Raw genomic sequence first — 19802 nt, forward strand, 5'->3', positions numbered from 1 at the left:
AGACTGCTGTTGTGGGAAAGGGTTCACTCAGTCGTCCCAGCTGCATGCTTTACCCGGCTGTACCAGGGATCCGTTACAAAGGGACAACTGAGCTGACCAATAGTAAAGAAAATGGGGCGGGAGGAGTGGGGCGAGTGTATGCACTTTGAGCTTGAGGTTTTTTTTAAAGCTACTTTTTCTACATCGTTTTGCTGGGGAGATCTGAAGCTGTAACAAAATTGGGTCGCAGTAGAGGTTACCTGAACTTACCACCAGGCTTAGACACTCATTGAAAGCTGCGAGATCCAACAGGTTTTTGATTTAAAGCTGCTCATTTCTTTCAGCCTCCAGCACTAAGTTTTCAGTGTCGTATCTCAGAAGGAGCAGTGAATGAGTAGCTAGTATTGGAAGAAATTGTATGTTTTTCAGGACTGCAGGTTCATTGTTTCATTGGCATTGCAAAGTTTACTGGCAACAGTGGAGGGTGTGGGCTGTATTCATTGGAAAAAAAGTTTAAAAATCTCACTGACACCAGGGTATAGTCCAACAAGTCTATTTGGAAGAATTAGGTTTTGGAGCGCTGCTCCTTCATCATGTAGCTGTGGAGTAGGATCATAAGACACAGAATATATAGCAAAAAACCTTTAGTGTCATGTAACATAAATGATATATTGAAGAAACCGAGATTGCTGTTAAATCTTTCATCTTTTAAAATGGGTTGCAGATTTCAGTTCATTAATTTGTACATTTCAGAACCTCTTTTAAGTCAGATTCTCCAGGTAACTTAATGTTTTATATAAGGAACCTCACGTCAAACAACGCATGAAAGCTGAGGTTCGAGACTGTCTGTATCCCAATCTTGAGTCAGACTGGTTCTATTTCCAAATATATAATTGTGCAAATGCGAATTCACCCCAAGTGTGTGAGTGCATGCATGAGAGAGAGCGTGTGTGTGTGTGTGAGAGAGAGAGAGAGAGAAAGAGAGCGTGTGACATGGACCCAAGGTCGCGGTTGAAGCCATCCTCCTGGTTTCCGAACTTGGCTATCAGCCTTTGCTGGCCCACTAAAAATGATTAAGCAGTTACACAACACACATTGGAGAGGGCAGGGTTGGACTTGTCTTTCGATTTGCAGAAGGTGGGAGGTTCTGGGTGCTGGAAGCTAGGGAAACACAGGCTGGAGGACCTTCGGCTCAGAGAGCTGGAGCTGGAAGCCAGGCTGCAGACACTTCGGGGGAATCATAGAACCCCAACACTGTGGAAACAGGCCATTTGGCCCAACATGTTCACACTGACCCTCTGAAGAGCATCCCATCCAGATCTACCCAATAACCCCCACAGTTAATCCCTGAATTTATAATGCCCAATGCACTCTAACCTTCACATCTTTGAACCATGGGAGGAAACCGGAGCACCTTGAAGAAACCAAAGCAGACACGGGAGGGGTGGTGGGGGTGGTGGGGGGGGGGGGGGGGGGGGGGGAGATAGGGAAATGCAAACTCCACACAGTCACCCTGAGGGTGGGATCGAACCCCGGTCCCTGGCGCTCCGAGGAATCCCCTCTCCAGCTCTCAGCAATCAATTGGCCTATTCCCAATCCTGGTGACACTCCAGTCAGTTTGAGGAATTGAATTTGCTTCCACAGAGTTTCTATGATGCAGTGGGCATTGTGTCTCAACAGCTTCAACGATCCACTGATGGGCTCGCCTACAGCAAAAAACACTAGTTCACATTTCGCTAAAGAGTTCAAGTTCTCTCCACAATCAGAACCCTGAAACAGTCTGTGTGTAATCACGGGCTTCTCAATGCACGTTGATGTTTGAAATCATTTCCTGTCGACAAACATTTCCCCTCCTGGATTCAAACGCTGCTGATATTCAGGCCCTGAGTAAATTCCTTGTGCATGCCTGAAGAGCAAATCCTCCTCTGCTAATACCTTGAGAAAACACATCACTGCTGTCAGTGCAGGACAGAAAACAGATGAGAGAATTCTGGTTTATATGAAACAGCCTTCGCTATCTTCTACTCGAAATCTCTGTGTCCCAATTCCTCCACCTTTCAATGGACTCCAACCCATCCTCCTGTTTTTGTCCAGCTCCCGTCTCCTGAAAGGGCTGACTCTTGGTTCAGTTTCAAGCCACTTCTTGCCATCCCCAGTGTGCAGAGAAGGGGAAGCTGGAAGTGGGTGGCATCCTTTCACCATATCCCCATTCAATCAGGACCCGATCATGCCCTCAGCTTCTCCTGTCCATTCTCTCTCGCTATCCCTAGCTTCCCGTCCCTTTTCTCTCTCACACACACACACATACACACATGCCACGCTCTGCATCTCCGTCCATTCTATCTCCACGCCCTCTGCCCCCTGTCCAGTCTCTCATCCACCTGCTTTTCCCATCCAATCCTCTTCTCTCTCCACACCCTCTGCCTTCCGCCATCCAGTCCCTCTCCACACACACTCTGTCCCCTCTCCATTCTCTCTCTTTCCCCACCCTCTGCTCTATCACAGCGCCTGAGACCCGGGTTCAATTCCCGCCTCAGGCGACTAACTGTGTGGAGTTTGCACGTTCTCCCCGTGTCTGCGTGGGTTTCCTCCGGGTGCTCCGGTTTCCTCCCACAATCCAAAGATGTGCAGGTCAGGTGAATTGACCATGTTAAATTGCCCGTAGTGTTAGGCAATGGGTAAATATAGGGGTATGGGTGGGTTGCGCTTCGGCGGGGCGGTGTGGACTTGTTGGGCCGAAGGGCCTGTTTCCACACTGTAATGTAATGTAATGTAATGTAATCTAATCTAATCTAATCTAACCCTCTCCTATCATTCATTGTTGCTCTCTTTCTCCCCACCGTGACCCAGTTCATTCTCTCTCCCGACACTCTGCAACTCCCAATTTATCTCGTTTCACACTCTGTATCCACCCCCCATTCTGTCTCTCTGACAAACCCTCTGCCCCCCACCCTATGTACCGCCAGGCTTTCTTTACCCCCAATGCTCTGTCCCCATGTCCATTTTCTCTCTCTTTCTTCCTCCCAGCCTCTGCCTCCCGTCCAAGTTCTCTACCTGCACCCCCACTCCCATCCTTTCTCGTGCCTCAAGCCCTCGTTGATCACTGTATCAAGCCTTTCTAAGGATAGAGAGTGAATGGATGGTCATGACTCTACCTGGAAGATGGGGGAGGGGTGGTTGGAGGGGAGGTGGGTGAGAAATCGCTGATCTTTAACATTGAAAATGGCTAGAATGATTTATTAAGAAACATTGGTAAAGTCTGAAAGTATGTTCAATTGTTTAAAAAGCTGCAGACACCTTTCTGAAGTCTGTATAGTTAGGCCACAGTTGAGGACAGGCTGTAAAGGTGGAATGGCCTATTCCTAGTCTTGGTTCAGATTATGTACAAATAGAGTCATAGAGACGCACAGCACGCAACCACATATTCTAAATTAATCTCGTGATCCATTTGCCACCATTTGGCCCATCTCTCTCTCTCAACCCTTCCTATTCATATACCCATCCAGATGCCTTTTAAATGTCGTAATTGTTCCAGATTAGACCACTGTCTCTGGCTCTGCGTGAAAATGTTACCAGTTCGGTCCCTTTTAAACCTTTTCCCTCCCAGCCTAAGCCTATGCCCCCGTAGTTTTGGACTTCCTCTATCCTGGGGTAAAGACATACAAAAGTGGAGCAGCCAGACAAAATGAAAAAGGAATAAACTGTTGAGTCCCAGGGAAACAAAAAAATTGTTTTTTCTTATTGGCAATTGGACACTGTAAATCTGTCAGTTGCACCAGCATCTCCATTGGGCATTCTGCGCATGCTTCTCGGTGTCAGCAAGCACTGCGCATGTACGCCGGTGTCAGCAAAATACTGCGCATGCTCTTCGCTGCCGGCGGAAACAGCGCACGACATTGTTCTGCTGGACCAATAGGAAGCACTGGAAGACCGGAAAGAATGTGGTCCTCCGGCTTTTGATTACGCCCCCACCCTCCCCCCACCATATCTGAATGCGGAAGTTGGACCATGAGCTTGTGAAGCTGGTGTTGCTCCTCTCTCTGAATGAAGATTGAACTTCAACTTCTTCCGTCTGTCCAAAATCTGAGTGTACAACACGCTCTTTTCCATTTTATTTTTTCATTCTGGCGTTCAGTTCTTGACTTGCAGCAAAGTTGATTTAGGTATGTGTCTTATTTGGCAAATGCAGTAACACATTGTGAAGTTATAGCCTTTCCTGTAAAAAATAACAAAGGAGATACGTTGTTTAAATGGTGATATATTGGGTTGTGGAGCAAGTGAAGACTGCAGATGCTGGAATCAGAGTCAAACATTTAGCGCTGGAAAAACACAGCAGGTCAGTCAACGTTTTGGGCAAAAGCCCTTCATCAGGAATGATGTGTAGATGTACAAAGGTGCCTCGGCTACCTTCTACTCAGGCTTTCTACTCCAGTCAATGCCAGTTGTCAGATAGGTGCAGCAAGCAATGCAAGTGATATGTTAGCAAGAGGAATGGAGTTCAGAAGTGGGGATGTCTTCCTGCAGTTAGGGAAACATTGAATATATTCAAAGCGGAGTTCATCTGACTTTTGAATCTCAAAAATAGTTATCGGAGAAGGTAAGAAAATGTGTTTTTTTTTTCAAAAATATTTTTAGGAACTTTTTCAGATCTTTCACAAAACATCTATAGACAAAAAAGAACAATACCAAAATAGAAAGATATATGCAGTGGAACAAGGTCATATCACAATACTATTAATAATGAACTACCTACTATTCTACCAGAACAAACTTAGCTTAAACTAAACTGCAATCAAATTAAATAAAAACTAAATTAAACTGAATTCAAATTAACTCAAATTATATCACATTACTTTATTCTATTTCACTCACTACACCTCCACTGAGGTTCCCATCCCTGGAAGCACCAGTTATTGTACCCGTATTCTTTTTCCCCAGCCTCCCCCTCCCAGGGTCCCACGGGTGCCCAGACTGATTCCCATGGCTATACCACGGCCCTATTTAATATTGCCGATAAGTCTGCATCAATATAATTTAGAAAGGCTGCCATGTCTTGTAAAGCTGCACCATATTTGTGAGGTAATCTTGGGGGAGATGTTCCATCACCAGCCTATGCCACCCCATAAGCCCTGGGGGATTTTCCAACGTCCAAAAATGTTCTTCCTTGCACAGTGGGTAAGAATGTTACACAGTCTGTTCCCCTGTTCCCCCAGAAAGACAAATTTGGCAACTCCAGAAGTAGGATCCACTTTAACTTCAATCCCCAGGATGTCCTTCAGCTCCCTTACGATAGCACTCCAATATCGCTGGATCTTACAACATGACCAATAGCAGTGTGTGAGAGTGCCTATATTAATTTTACATTTGGGACACCCTGGTGATGCCACTCTCTTGAACTTAGCTAGCCTCTCTAACGTCAAATGAGCGCTGTGTAAATTCTTCAATTGAATGGCCTGTGCTTTGTTACATATTGAAATTTTCCTTACATTTTCCCATATATCTTCCCATACTTCCAATGAAATATCCTCTCCGAGCTCCTGATTCAACATCCTACAGAGTCCCTCCATGTCCCTTAAGGCACGTCTCTTCTGTAAATGATACAAAGTACTAACTGAAAGAGCGCCTGTACACCGGAGCAGTCTTTTCTCCACGTCTGACCAGTAAAGCTGAGCCAGGAGTGTGGTCTTCCTCTGTATATAATCCCTTATCTGAAAGTACGGATAAGGTTCCTATTAGACAATCCATATTTCTGACTTAGTTGGCTAAATGTCATCAAGACCTCCCCCTTGCATGAATCTCCCAGACAGGAGATTCCCTTATTCTCCCATGACTTAAAGCCGGAGTCCATTGCCCCAGGTTTAAATCCTTGGACTCCCACCAATGGGGTAAACGGCGAGGTCTGAAGCCAATTGCCCTTGTCTTGTCTCATTATCCTCCAGGCTTTCACTGTATTTAAAATGATTGAATTCTTACACTGCTCAGTTATGGATTTCATCTTATCCATGAATAATAGATGAAATGAGGGGACATCTTGACTGAGGCATCAACGTCAAATCAAATCCCTCTGTGCTCAGTCACCCACATATGCTAACAAAGCACTTATTTGATATCTCTTCAAGTCCGGAAGGTCCACCCTCCCTCATCCTGCGAGAGCTGCAATTTGGTAAATTTAATTAGGGGGCGCCTGCGACATCAAATAAAATAACCGAGCCAACCATCAAGCCTCAGTAATACTCATCTGGGTAGCAACAACGGAAGCATTCTCATGGGGTACAACAGGCGAGGAAGAACATTCATTTTAAATCAGGGTAATTTGGCCGAACCATTATAACGGTAATCCCTCCCAATGCTGCAAATCCTGCTTTATCCTCTCCAGTAACTGTACATGTTAGCTTTATGCAGCTGGTGGAAAGCAGGAGTAATAAACATTCCCAAATACAAAAAATCCTTTTGATGACCATCTAAACAGGGAGTGCATTCTATCCTTCAGATCAGGCACCTCCACTAATCCCCCCACCGGCTTGGCTTCCAATTTTCTAAAGTTGATCCTGTAGCCCGAAAACTGCCAAACACATTAATTGTTTGAATCAATCGAGGAACTGACTCCTCCAGATTGACCAAGAACAAAAGGACATCATCAGCATATAGGGTGATCTTATGCTTGCCCATTCCCACCTCTGGCGCCACTATTTCAGGATCCCACCTGATAGCCTCAGCTAATGGCTCAATTGCCAAGGTAAATAGCAGTGGTGAAAGAGGACACCCCTGTCGACTACCCCTCCCAATATGAAAGTTATCTGACTTTGTGCCGTTTGTGATGACTGCTGCTTTAGGATCATTGTACAACACCACTACCCGTCTAGCAAAGGAACCCCCCCGCCCCCCCCCCCCCCCCAGACCAAAACGCTTGAGGACCCCAAACAGGTACAGCCATCCTATCCGGTCAAACACCTTTTCTGCGTCTCGGGAAACCACTGAACCCGGGATCAATCTTTGCTGGCATACCTGCACTATGGTCAGTACGCTCCTGATATTATTGGAGGAGCTACGGTCCTTAAAACCCATCTGATCTTCTTTCATAATATAGGGCAACACCTTTTCCAACCTCAGGGCCAGCATCTTGGGTAGAATTTTAAAATCTACATTCAACAGTGAGATGGGTCTGTATGAAGCACATTCTTCAAGCTCTTTCCCTTTCTTTAAAATGAAGGAAATATTAGCCTCCCTAAGAGAGGGTGGAAGACAAACCTGTGTATATGAGTTGATATACATCCTCAGAGGTGGCATTTATGAATTCCTTATAGAATTCACTTGGGAATCCATCTGACCCCGGTGCGTTGCCACTCTGGAGATGCTTTATTGTTTCCTGCACCTCCTGTATCGTCATAGATGCATTCAACAGGGAAACCTGTTCCGCCTTTATACTGGGGAGGGGCAGGTTCTCCAAATTCAAACAATCTTTGTTTGGCGAAGGAGACCCTTTTTTGCCACCTGTGTGTGTAATGAGTCGAGAGCAGCCTGGAGAGCTGCAGCTTGACCAGTGAAGGCCTAATATAATATACTTTCTCAGCATCTGTTGTTGCTCCTCCCTCTGCTTCCTTAGAGTTGTTGAATACGAAATAACTAGGCCTCATAAATATGCCTTAATGGCCTCCCACAGTATTGCCGGATTACTGGCCTGACTGGAGTTGATATTCCAGAAGGCCCTGAACTTTCTTGTGATGTACTCAACGAATTTGCTGTCCCTTAACAGGAATGGGTCCATGTGCCAGTGCCATCCATTCCACCACCCATGATTTTACCATCTAAATACACTAGCGCATGGTCCAAGACAGCTATCTGCCCAATTTTACAAGCCAATGTTCTGTCCAAATAATCCAATGGCATAAAAAATATGTCAATTCGCGTGTGGCACTTGTGTGGGTTGGAACAGAAAGTAAAGTCTCTTCCATTTGGGTGGAGGTGCGTCCACACATCCACTAACCCCAACTCCTCACACTGGGGCAGCACGGTGGTTTAGTGGTTAGCTCTGCTGCCTCACAGCACCAGGGACCAAGGTTCAATTGCGGCCTCGGGCAACTGTCTGTGTGGAGTTTGCACATTCACCCCGTGTCTGCGTGGGTTTCCTCTAGGTGCTCCGGTTTCCTCCCACAATCCAAAGATGTGCAGGTAAAGTGAATTGGCCATGTTAAATTGCCCATGGTGTCAGGTGCATTAGTCAGAGGGAAATGGATCACGGTGGTTTACTCTTCGGAGGGTCAGTGTGGACTTGTTGGACCGAAGGGCTTGTTTCTACACTGTAGGGAAACTAATCATGTCCACCAACTGCTTAGATTGTGCAGTCATACATGCCAGGCCCTTTGTCACCCTGCCTACCTCAGGATCTATTAGGTGATTAAAATCCCCTCCTATGATCGTGCTGTGCACCCCAAGACTCATTAATATAGCAACTGCATCAATCAGAAATGTAAGAGGGTGCACGTGGAGGGTGGTGGGGGGGTGGGGGTACACATTCAGGACACCATACTCTTCTCCATGTAATTGAGCTTTAAGAACGATGGGCAGTCCATGTTTGTCCTTAATTTGCTCAATTGCCTGGAAAGGAAGGTTCCTTCTTACCAATATAGCCACTCTTCTACTCTTGGAGCTAAAGGAGGCGAAGAATACCCTATCATAACCCCCCTTGCTGCAGTTACAGATGTTCCTTAACGGTTAAATGTGTTTCTTGCAGCAGGGCGATGTCCATCCTTTCCTTCCTGAGGTTTGACAGAACCTTCTTTCTTTTTAATGGGGGAATGGCTCCCTTTTACATTCCAGGTGCACCACCTGAACGAATCACTAGCCATGGTCATCCAGAACAGCCCGTGGTTTCCCGAGAGGAGGAAGCTTATCTGAAGTGCGGCGAGTGACAAAGACAATAAATGTATAAAGTGTAAAAGCTACTACAACTAAAAAACTAACTAACCACTACATATAACTTAAGCAAACACCCAAATAACCCCCAATACCATTCGAGATCTCCCTCATCCCTGCCAATAGGGTGCCCTCCTCCCAATCCTTGCTACCATCCCGGCTCCTTCCAGCTGAGGCCGTGCCCTAGCCCCAGGGAATACACAGATGAAAAACATGTTATTTACATTCTGAGAGTTAACAATGGATGTCCATTTCCCACCCACCCCCCCACCCCCCTCCCCACACACCCTTTCTCCATACATCTGAACCACCCCTAGTCCAAAACCAAAAGGACAGCAGTAAAAAACAAAGGCCCCAGATAATATCCAACTGACCGATATACTAAATCATTCTGGTTTTACTTCAAGGCAGTTGGTATAAAACTGATAACCACAAAATAAGTGGAGAGAGGAGACAGGAAGGGGCAAAAAAACTGTACCATTGTCTGTAACAATGCCCCCTCCCTCCACCCCGACTGGAGTCCTTTAATTCAGAGAATTCACATAGTCCTTTGCTTTTTCTGCTGAATCAAAATTATATACCGCCCGTCCATGAGAGAAATGCAACACGGCCAGGGTACCTGAAGTAATATTGACTGTTCAGATCCCTTAATTTTCTCAACCTCATCAAATCCCTTCTCTTCTTAATTCTGGGACCTGAGAAGTCCTGAAAAGACATTATTCTTGAGCCTTTGTGCATTAAAGCCTCTGGATCACTTCCCAGTCTTCTTGCTGTTTCAGTCACTAACTGTTTTTCTTTGTAATGCAGGAGTTGCACTAGGACCGTGCGGGGGCGTGGGTCCGGCCTGGACCTGCGCATTGTGATCCCGTTGGTCCACTCCACATTCAACAGGCCCGACTCCAACTCCCGCCCCAGGAATGTCGGGAGTCACTTCTCCAGGAATCCAACGAGGTCTTCACTGCCCTCGCGTTCCGGAAGACCCAAGAGCTGTAAGCTTTTTCTTCTACTTTTGTTTTCCAGGTCGCCCACTTGCTCCTGAAGGACCCGTACCTGGTTTTCCAGCATTCGGATCCTTCCTCCCGAGACCTCCGCCACGGTCTCCGGTGCCACGGTCCTCTCCTCCTCTGCCTATTCTCTTTGGTCCAACATTTGAATTTCCTGACCATGCTTTTCCAGCGTGGCAGATAGTGGTTCCACCGCTGCTTCAATCTTTTCTCAGAGTTTGCCAAACTCCGAGAGTAACTGCTGCCCCATTAAACCCAAAGGGTCTGCCCTGGGAGTTTGAGCAATGGCTCCATGCACCCCTGATGCAGTAGGGGAGTGCCCTACCTGCTGCACCACTTTCTGCGCCTTTCCTTCATTTGCTTTCATTCTGGTCTTAAAGCTGTCAAATCACAATTATAGCAAGTCCAGATGTTCAGTACGTTTATATTAGCAATTTTTGGGGAGGGGGGGGGGTCAAGGTCCACCTTGCCAGGGGGTATGGCAGAGCCCAGCACAGCAGACCACTCAGACCACTGCTATCATGGATCTCCAAGAAAATGGTTTTAAGACCAGTACAGATACAGGATCATACAGCACAGAAACAGACCCTTCAGTCCAACGAGTCCATGCTATGTTCTCAAATTAAACTGGTCCATCTGCCAGTGATTGGCCTATATCCCTCTGAACCTTTCCTATTCATGTACTTCTCCAAATGTCTTTTAAACATTGTAACTGTACCTGCATTCACTACTTCCTTGGGACACTCATTCCACACACAAGCCACGTTCTTAAAAAATAAGTGCTCCTTGTGTCTTTTTAAAATCTTTCTCCTCTCACCTTCAAAATTTGCTCCCTCATCTTGAAACCCCCTCCCTCGGGAAAGGATACCCACTGGTCACCCCATCTATTCCCCCTCATGATTTTATAATCCCCAATAAGGTCACCTCTCAACCTCCTATGCTCCAGTGAAAAATGTCCCAGCCTGTCCACCCAGATGTAGGGATATTCATTTCCAGTTATGATCTGTTCAATGCTGGTGCAGGCTCGAAAGACCAAATGGCCTACTCCTGCTCCCAGTTCTCACATGCAAAGACCATAAGACATAGGAGCAGAAATTAGGCCATTTAGCCCATCGCGTCTGCTCTGCCATCCAATCATGACTGGTAAATTTCTCAACCCCATTTTCCTGCTTTCTCCCCATAACCCTTGATCCCCTTGATATTCAAGAACCTATCTATCCCTGTCTTAAATATACTCAATGATCTGGCCTCCACAGCCTTCTGTGGCAATGAATTCCATAGATTCACCACTCTCTGGCTGAAGAAGCTTCTCCTTATCTCCGTTCTGAAAGGTCTCCCCTTTCCTCGAAGACTGTACCCTCGGGTCCCAGACTCTGATCAATGGAAACATCTTCCCAATGACCACTCTGTCCAGGCAATTCTGTATTCAGTATGTTTCAGTTAGATTCCCCCTGAGTGTGGGCCTGTTAACCAGCATGAACCAGACCCTTCAGGATGAGGTACAGCAGAGATTAGGTTCAGCAAAGTGAGAATGGAGGGAGTGTGTGGGATGGAGAGTTTCTGCTTTTAGGGAATGAGAGAGGAAAGGAAGTTCATTATAAATTAGAATTGATCAGATGTGATGAGCCAAGGAGTAGCAGATGGTGTTTAATTTAGACAAATATGAAGTGTTGCATTTTGGTAAGACAAATGAGGGCATACTTATATACCTAAGGTCCTGGGGAGTGTGGCAGAATAAAAAGACCTTGGAGTGCAGGTTCATAGTTCCCTGAAAGTGGAGTCGCAAGTAGATCAGACAGTGAAGGTGGTGTTTGGTATGCTTTCCTCTATTGGGCAGTTCATTGAGTACAGGAGTGGGGAGGTAATGTTATGGCTGTACAGGACATTGGTTAGGCCGCTTTTGGAATACCACACTCAGTTCTGATCTCCTTGCTGTAGGAAAGATGTTGTGAAACTTGAAAGAGTTCGGAAAGGATTTACAAGGCTGTTGCCAGAGTTGGAAGGTTTGAGCTCCATGGAGAGGCTGAATAGACTGGGGCTGTTTTCTGTGGAGTGTTGGAGGCTGACGGGTGACCCTATAGAAGTTCAGAAGGGTCATGGATAGGGAGCATCACCAAGATCTTTTCCCCAGGATATGGGAATCCAAAAGTATGGGGCATAGGTTTGAGGTGAGAGGGGAAATACGAACCTGAGAGGCAACGTTCTCACGCAGAGGGTGATGTCTGTAAGGAATGAACTGCCAGAGGAAGTGGTTGAGGCTGGTACATAACATTTTAAAAGGTATCTGGATGGATACATGAAGAGGAAGTGTTTACAGGGGTATGGGCTAAGTGCTAGCAAATGGAACTAGATTAATTAAGGATATCTGGTCAGCACAAACGAGTTGGGCCGAAGGGTCTGTTTCCTTACTGTATGATTCTAATCGTCTTCTGTGAAAGTAGAAGTGTAGTTGTGAAGACTAGAATTTCAGGAGCAGCTTTCAAAGATACTTTGCCCTTCCTGGGAGCAGAAGAAGTTACAATGAAAGCTTTCATTTGTGAGACAGCAACTGAGTGAGGGAGCACATCTGGGATTTGGTTGGAAAGCGGGAATTAATTGCACTGTGGGGATGAAGTGCTAGGTTTACTAGCAGTAAGTACAATGTGCTGAGCAGGGAGCCTAGTGAAGGGTTAGGTTGGTTTTGTTTTAAACTGCTTATTTCATTCAGCCTCCAACATTGTATTTCCAACGCTGTTCATCAGAAGGAGCAGTGAATCAGTAACTGGTATCGTTAGAAGCCTTACAATTTTCAGTACTGCAGGTATTGCATTGTTTCATCAGCATTGTAAAGGTTACTGCCAGCAGCGGGAGGTGTGGGCTGTATTCACTAGAAACGATTAAGCATTTAGATAACACACATACGAGAGGGCAGGGTGGGACTTGTCTTTCAATTTGCTGAAGGTGGGAAGTTCTGGGTGCTGTGATATGGGGCACACACAACTGCGGTAAATCATAGAATCCCTACAGTGCAGAATCAGGCCCCATTCAGCCCATCAAGTCCACACTGACCCCTCCGAAGAGCATACCACCCAGACCCAGACTCACCCCCACCCCACCCCACCTATCCTGTCCAGTCGTTTCTGCTGGTGAGTTAGACTAGAACTAGGGATTTGGTCTCAAGATTAGGGGGAGTAGATTTAGGACTGAGATGAGGAGGAACTGCTTTTCCTGGAGAGTAGTGAATCTATGGAATTCTCTGCCTGAGGAAGAGGTAGAGACAGCTTTATTAAGTATATTCAAGACACAGTTGGATTGGTTTTTGCAGGGTAGGGAAATTAAAGGTAGTCAGGATAACGCAGGGAGGAGGAGCTGAGACGATGGATAGATCAGCCATGATCTTAATGAATGGAGGAGCAGGCTCGATGGGCCAAATAGCCTACTCCTGCATTTATTACTCTGAAACTATAACCCTGCATTTCCCATGGGTAACCCACCTAACCTGTACATCCTTGGACACAATTTAGCCTGGCCAATCCAAATTATGGCAGGTGAGCAATGTAGTGATATGGAAAATGAACTTTCAAGAACGATAGAAAGGGACAAGGAGGAGAAATGTACCAGCAAGCAAAGCTGGATTCTAAAGATCACAAAAAAACCTAAAAGCTCAGTATCTGAATGTGTGCTGCATTATAATAAAGTGAATGAATTGACTGCACACAGAAAAGAATACTTATGATCAGAGACACCTTACAGAGACATGGCTTCAGGATGACAAGGATTGGATCCTGAATATCAAGGGGGTACATGGAATTCAAGTTGAATGAGAAGCTCGGTTAAGGTAGAGGGTTGGCACTACTAATCAAAGCACTGATAACATGGTAGTCTGGTGTCAGATTGGATTTCAGGTCCTGATTTCTCTGTCCTCTGTTGATCTCCCTGTTCCTACAGAGTTCTATGTCAACTTTTGTCAGCTCTGCTGGATTTCTGCTGAAGTTTTGACCCCACCCCCATCTTTGATACATTCCAGATCAATAAAATATTCAGCCAATCAAGGCCTAACCCACAATTTCCCAGCCTGTCAACCATCCAGACAGAGAGACTCGTCGTAGCAGGGAAATTAAACAAAAAAAAAGGTGACAATGCTTAATGTTTGTTCATTAGGAAGTAGACCAGAAATAAAGGGTCTCCCAGGATTCTTATAGCGCCCAATTTGAGGAACTCTCTCTCACTTACATCTAACTATTATTACACAGCTCTGATTTGTAACAATATTTATATCCTCAGAAATAAAGCATTTGTTATCAACTAGACAGAGATAAACAGCACAGAAATAGACATTTGCTTTCTCTCATGCATGCGCACACGTATATAAAAGTCTATGGGGTGAACTTATATTTTCAGAATATTTGCAGATACATAGAACATTACAGCGCAGTACAGGCCCTTCGACCCTCGATGTTGTGCTGACCTGTGGAACCAATCTGAAGACCGTCTAACCTATACTATTCCATTCTCGTCCATATCCCTATCCAATGACCATTTAAATGCCCTTAAATTTAGCGAATCTACTACTGTTGCAGGCAGTGCGTTCCGCACCCCTACTATTGACTAAAGAAACTACCTCTGACATCTGTCCAATATCTATCACCCCTCAGTTTGAAGCTATATCCCCTCGTGCTAGCCATCGCCATCCAAGGAAAAAGGCATTCACTGTCCAAACTATCTAACCCTCTGATTACTAAGTCACCTTTCCATGTTTTTCTTTCTAACGAAAACAGCCTCAAGTTCTTCACCGTTTGCTCATAAGACCTTCTATCCATACCAGGCAACATCCTAGTAAATCTCCTCTGAACCTTTCCCAAAGCTTCCACGACCTTCCTATAATGCAGTGACCGGAACTGTACACAATACTCCAAATGTGGCCGCACCAGTTTTGTACATCTGCAGCATGATCTCATGGTTCCGAAACTCAATCCCTCAACCAATAAAAGCTAACACACCATATGCCTTCTTAACAACCCTGTCAACCTGGGTGGCAACCTTCAAGGATCTATGTATCTGGACACCAAGATCTCTCTGCTCATCTACACTACCAAGAATCTTACCATTAGCCCAGTACTCTGCATACTTGTTAATCCTTCCCAAGTGAATCACCTCACACTGTTCCACATTAAGCTCCATTTTCCACCTCTCAGCCCATCTCTGCAGCTTATCTATGTATCTTTGTAACCTACAACATCCTTTGTCACTATCCACAACTCTACCGACCGGAGTGTCATCCGCAAATTTACTAACCCATCCTTCTATGCCCTCATCCAGATCATTTTCACAAATGACAAACAGCAGTGGACCCAAAACAGACCCTTGCGGTACCCCACAAGTAACTGAACTCCAGGATGAATATTTCCCATCAACCACCACCCTCTGTCTTCTTTCAGCTAGCTAATTTCTGATCCAAAAATTCGATTTTGCTCAAAAACTGCAAATCTGCAGGCAGTCAATATAGGCGGTGAATATATATAATATTTTGTAAATTCCACTTTGTCAAAGAAAACCAGCCTGATTCAATATTGGGATGCAGACAGACACTTAACCTCGCACCTTTAATGCATTGTCTGAGCTGAGATGTCACCTTTTGTTACAAAACCTTGTTATCTTGAGAAGGTGACCTGTAAGAAGATCTGGGATTTATATATTCATTTTACCTGCAACCCATTCTAAAAGATGAAAGACTGATGTTTGTCACATCTGTATGTTCACTTTCTCACTGGTGTTGGTGTCAGTGCCTTGATGCCCCCCCAGGACGTTAACCATTTTGTGTCTTGTTGTTTGTAATGAAGCTGTATTGCAGGTTCATCGTGAATTTATACAGTTTTTTTGGCATCCCAAAATCAGATCTGCTCACTCGGAGCAGTATCCCAATGTCGTGGAAAATATAAACTTTCAGGTGGAGTTATCCAAAATTCAAAAGGGATGTAAGTCTTGATGTTTTTGCTTTTCTGCCCCTGTAAGAACCTGAAGCAGCACCTTCAGGAGAATTAGTTAGAGCGGAGTGAGAATAGAGAGGGAGTGTATGAGTGGGATGGTGCTTTCAATTTTGTGGAATAATAAAGGAAAAAAATGTTCTGCACAAAATAGAAGCTTGTTCTGAATTCTTACCCTGGACTGACAGTGATCACTTTTGTAATTTATTTTTACAGAGTATTTGATCTGAAGACTGAAGTTTAAAAATCAACAGACGAAGGGCTTATGTCCAAAACGTCGACTCTCCTGCTGCTCAGATGCTGCCTGACCTGCTGTACCATTCCAGCACTGCACTTTGACACTGACTCTCCAGCATCTGCAGTCCTCACTTTCACGTCAATGTCTGACAGTCGCTTAATCCATTGCGACTGTGACTATTTTTGACTAAGATTCTGTGGAAAAGAGCAAAGCTTTGTGGTTCAGTACGTTTTCAGCATCATTGGGTCTGGACGAGAGTTCCTACTGTTGCACTGAGTGTGGAACCTAAAACAGTTATACGGCCTGGAAAGGAATTCACAGCAGGTAGAGGCTGTACACACATTTGTGTGCAGCTGAAGCTTTGGCCATGGAGAAACCTGAGGAATCCTGCCCTATGGAGAAACCGTGGAAGTGTGGTGACTGCGGGATAGGCTTCTGTGTTCCGTCTGCCCTGGAGGCTCATCGGCACAGTCACACTGGGGTCAGGCCATTCTCCTGCCCTGAGTGCAGGAAGGGATTCAGCAGTTCCTCCACCCTGCTGAGGCACCGACGGGTCCACACGGGGGAGAGGCCCTTCAGCTGCCCCGAGTGTGGGAAGGCCTTCAGCAATTCCTCTGACCTACTGAAGCACCAGCGGGTTCACACCGGGGAGAGGCCATTCTCCTGCCCAGAGTGTGGGAAGGGGTTCAGCAGTTCTTCTGCCCTGCTGACCCACCAGAGGGTCCACACGGGGGAGAGGCCCTTCAGCTGCCCTGAGTGCAGAAAGACCTTCACCCAGGCCTCCACCCTGCTGAGGCACCAGAGTGTCCACACCGGAGAGAGGCCATTCTCCTGCCCAGAGTGCGGGAAGGGGTTCAGCGATTCCTCTGCCCTGCTGACCCACCAGCGGGTCCACACAGGGGAGAGGCCCTTCAGCTGCCGTGAGTGTGGGAAGGCCTTCACACATGCCTCCAACCTGCTTACCCACCGGTGGGTCCATACTAGGGACAGGCCCTTCAGTTGCCCCGAGTGTGGGAAGGCCTTCAGCAATTTCTCCCACGTGCTGATCCACCGGCGGGTCCACACTGGGGAGAGGCCATTCGCTTGTCCTGAGTGCGGAAAGGCCTTCAGCAATTCCTCTGACCTACTGAAGCACCAGCGAGTCCACACTGGGGAGAGGCCCTTCAGCTGCCCTGAGTGCGGGAAGGCCTTCACCCAGGCCTCCACTTTGCTGAAGCACCAGCGGGTCCACACTGGGGAGAGGCCCTTCAGCTGCCTTGAGTGCGGGAAGGCCTTCACTCAGTTCTGCAACTTGCAAAGGCACCAGCGGGGACACCAGCGCTCCCAACAATCTGATTCTGCCGGTGAGGTTGCTGTGGATCACCCCCAGGACTGAACTTCCTGCCCTTTCTGGCAGTGGGTGTGGTGGAAGAGTCGATGGGCTTTTTTTTTTGTTTTCTGCTGGACTGCACCCCACACCCACAGTGGCTCAGCGGTTAGCAGCACTGCCTCAGTGCCAGCGACCTGGCTTCGATTCCACCATTGGGGTGACTGTCTGTGTGGAGTTTGCACATTCTCCCCCTGTGCCTGCGTGGGTTTTCTCTGGGTGCTCCGGTTTCCTCCCACAAACCAAAGATGTGAAAGTTGGGGTGGATTGGCCAAGCTAAATTGTCCCAGTGTTCAGGGATGTGTAGGTGTGGTCCATTAGTCAGGGTAAATGTAGAGTAATAGGGTTGGGAAATGGGTCTGGGTGGGTTACTCTTTGGAGGGTCAGTATGAACCTGTTGGGCTGAAGGGCCAGTGTCCACACTGTATGGATTCTGTGATTCTATGAACTTTGATCCATTGGGCGCTGCTGCTCGTTGAGCCTGGGATTGCACATTCCCACTGAAACAATCCGCACAAACCTAAGCCTGTGAGACCATTGGAGTAGAAGTTAGGCCATTCAGCCCATCGAGTCTGCTCTGCCATTGGTTAGAGACAAAAAAAACTGCAGATGCTGGAATCCAAAGTAGGCAAGCAGGAGGGTGGGAGAACACAGCAAGCCAGGCAGCACCAGCAGTGATGTCAGTGTTTCAGGTATTAACCCAAATCATTGACTTCTCCACCAGAAATGATTTACCAGGATGTTGCTGAGGGTTGGAAGGTTTGGGCTACAGTAGACTGGGGCTGTTTTCTCTGGATTATGGGAGGTTGAGGAGTGACCTTATATGAGTTTATAAAATCATGAGGGGTATGGATAGGGCAAATAGACAAGGTCATTTCCCTGGAGGTTAGACATTCCAGAAACAGGGGGAATAGGTTTATGGCAAAAGGGAAAAGATTTAAATGGGACCTATGGGGTAACTTTTTCACACAAAGGGTTGTACATGTATGGAATGAGCTGCCAGAAGAAGTGAAGGCTGTTACAATGACATTATTTAAATGGCATCTGGATGGGGACATGAATAGGAACGGTTTGGAGGGATGTGGGCCAAGTGCTGGAAACAGACCCTTTGGTCTGATTAATTTAGGATACCTGGTCAGCATGGAGAAGTTGGACCAAAGGGTCTGTTTCCAGCACTTGCCCTGTATTCCTCTAACCCTTCCTGTTCATACACCCATCCAGGTGCCTTTTTCATGTTGACATTGTGCCAGCATCCACTGTTTCCTGTGGCAGCTCACTCCATCCACGCACCACCCTCTGCGTGAAAAAGTTGCCCCTCAGGTCCCATTAAAATTTTTCTCCTCTCACTTTTAAACCTATTCCCTCTAGTTCTGGACGACCTCAACCCAGGGAAAAGACCTTGACTATTTACCCTATCCATGCCCCTCATGGTTATATAAACCCATAAAAGGCAGCACCTCAGCCTCCGATGCTCCAGGGAAAACAGCCCCAACCTATTCAACCTCTCCCTTTCCCTCCAAACCTTTCCCCCTAATCACGTACTTATCCAAATGTCTTTTATATGTTGTAATTGTACCCGTGCCCACAACTTCCTCTGGACGTTCATTCCACATGTGAACCACACTCTGCAAAACCATTTGTCCCCACCTGTCTTTTTGTCAATCTTCCTCCCCTCACTGTAAATATGTGCCCCCTGGTCTTGAACTTCCCCACCCTAGGGAAGAGACAACTACCTTTATCTATACCTCTCATGATTTTATAAACTTCGCCTCTCAACCTCCTCTGCTCCAGCAAAAAAACACCAGCCTTAATTCCAATTTGCTAATAATAGCGCAGCAATGATTTCAGCTGTGTGTGTCAAGGATCTCTCATTTCTAAGGTAATGCAGTGCCTCTTAGGTTCACCTGATCTTAAAATGTATGGCACCCCATTCATTTCAAATGTCTATGGTTTCTTGCAAAGTCAGTCCTGTTTGGGAAATAGCCAGTGGCATCTTAGACTCCGTAGGCTGCTTCTGACCAGGTTTGTATGCTCTGATTTGAGATGTATGAGTAGAACTTCACAATAAAAATTAATGCAGCCTTTATTCATGACTCATTTTTAAATATATTTGGTGCATTTACAGATGTGATTGAGAAGCTTCTACAAATGAATCTTGGACTGATAACAGTTTGTCAGGATTTTGAAAGTCATTGTGCCTCTGTCGCAGCATAGGGGAGGGCTCTTTCAGATAGAAGACATCATACAGAAAATTCTCCCACGTCAGATGAACAAAGCCGACATGTTTGCAGCAAGTTGTGAAACTTGAAAGGGTTCTGAAAAGATTGACAACTATGTTT

General features: G+C 46.2%; 1 protein-coding gene across 1 annotated transcript; it reads left to right on the forward strand.

Moving 5' to 3' along the window:
• Nucleotides 1-16369: 16369 nt before the first annotated feature.
• Nucleotides 16370-17604, forward strand: LOC148143121 (uncharacterized). Its single transcript, XM_087974050.1, has one exon. The coding sequence runs from the start codon at nucleotides 16465-16467 to the stop codon at nucleotides 17470-17472; it is 1008 nt and encodes a 335-aa protein (XP_087830176.1). The 5' UTR covers nucleotides 16370-16464; the 3' UTR covers nucleotides 17473-17604.
• The last annotated feature ends 2198 nt before the right edge of the window (nucleotides 17605-19802 follow it).

Source organism: Chiloscyllium plagiosum, unplaced genomic scaffold (genome assembly GCF_037043375.1).
Source record: "Chiloscyllium plagiosum isolate Xiang-an unplaced genomic scaffold, Cpla_swu_hap1 HiC_scaffold_27, whole genome shotgun sequence".
In the NCBI taxonomy this organism is placed as follows: domain Eukaryota; kingdom Metazoa; phylum Chordata; class Chondrichthyes; order Orectolobiformes; family Hemiscylliidae; genus Chiloscyllium; species Chiloscyllium plagiosum.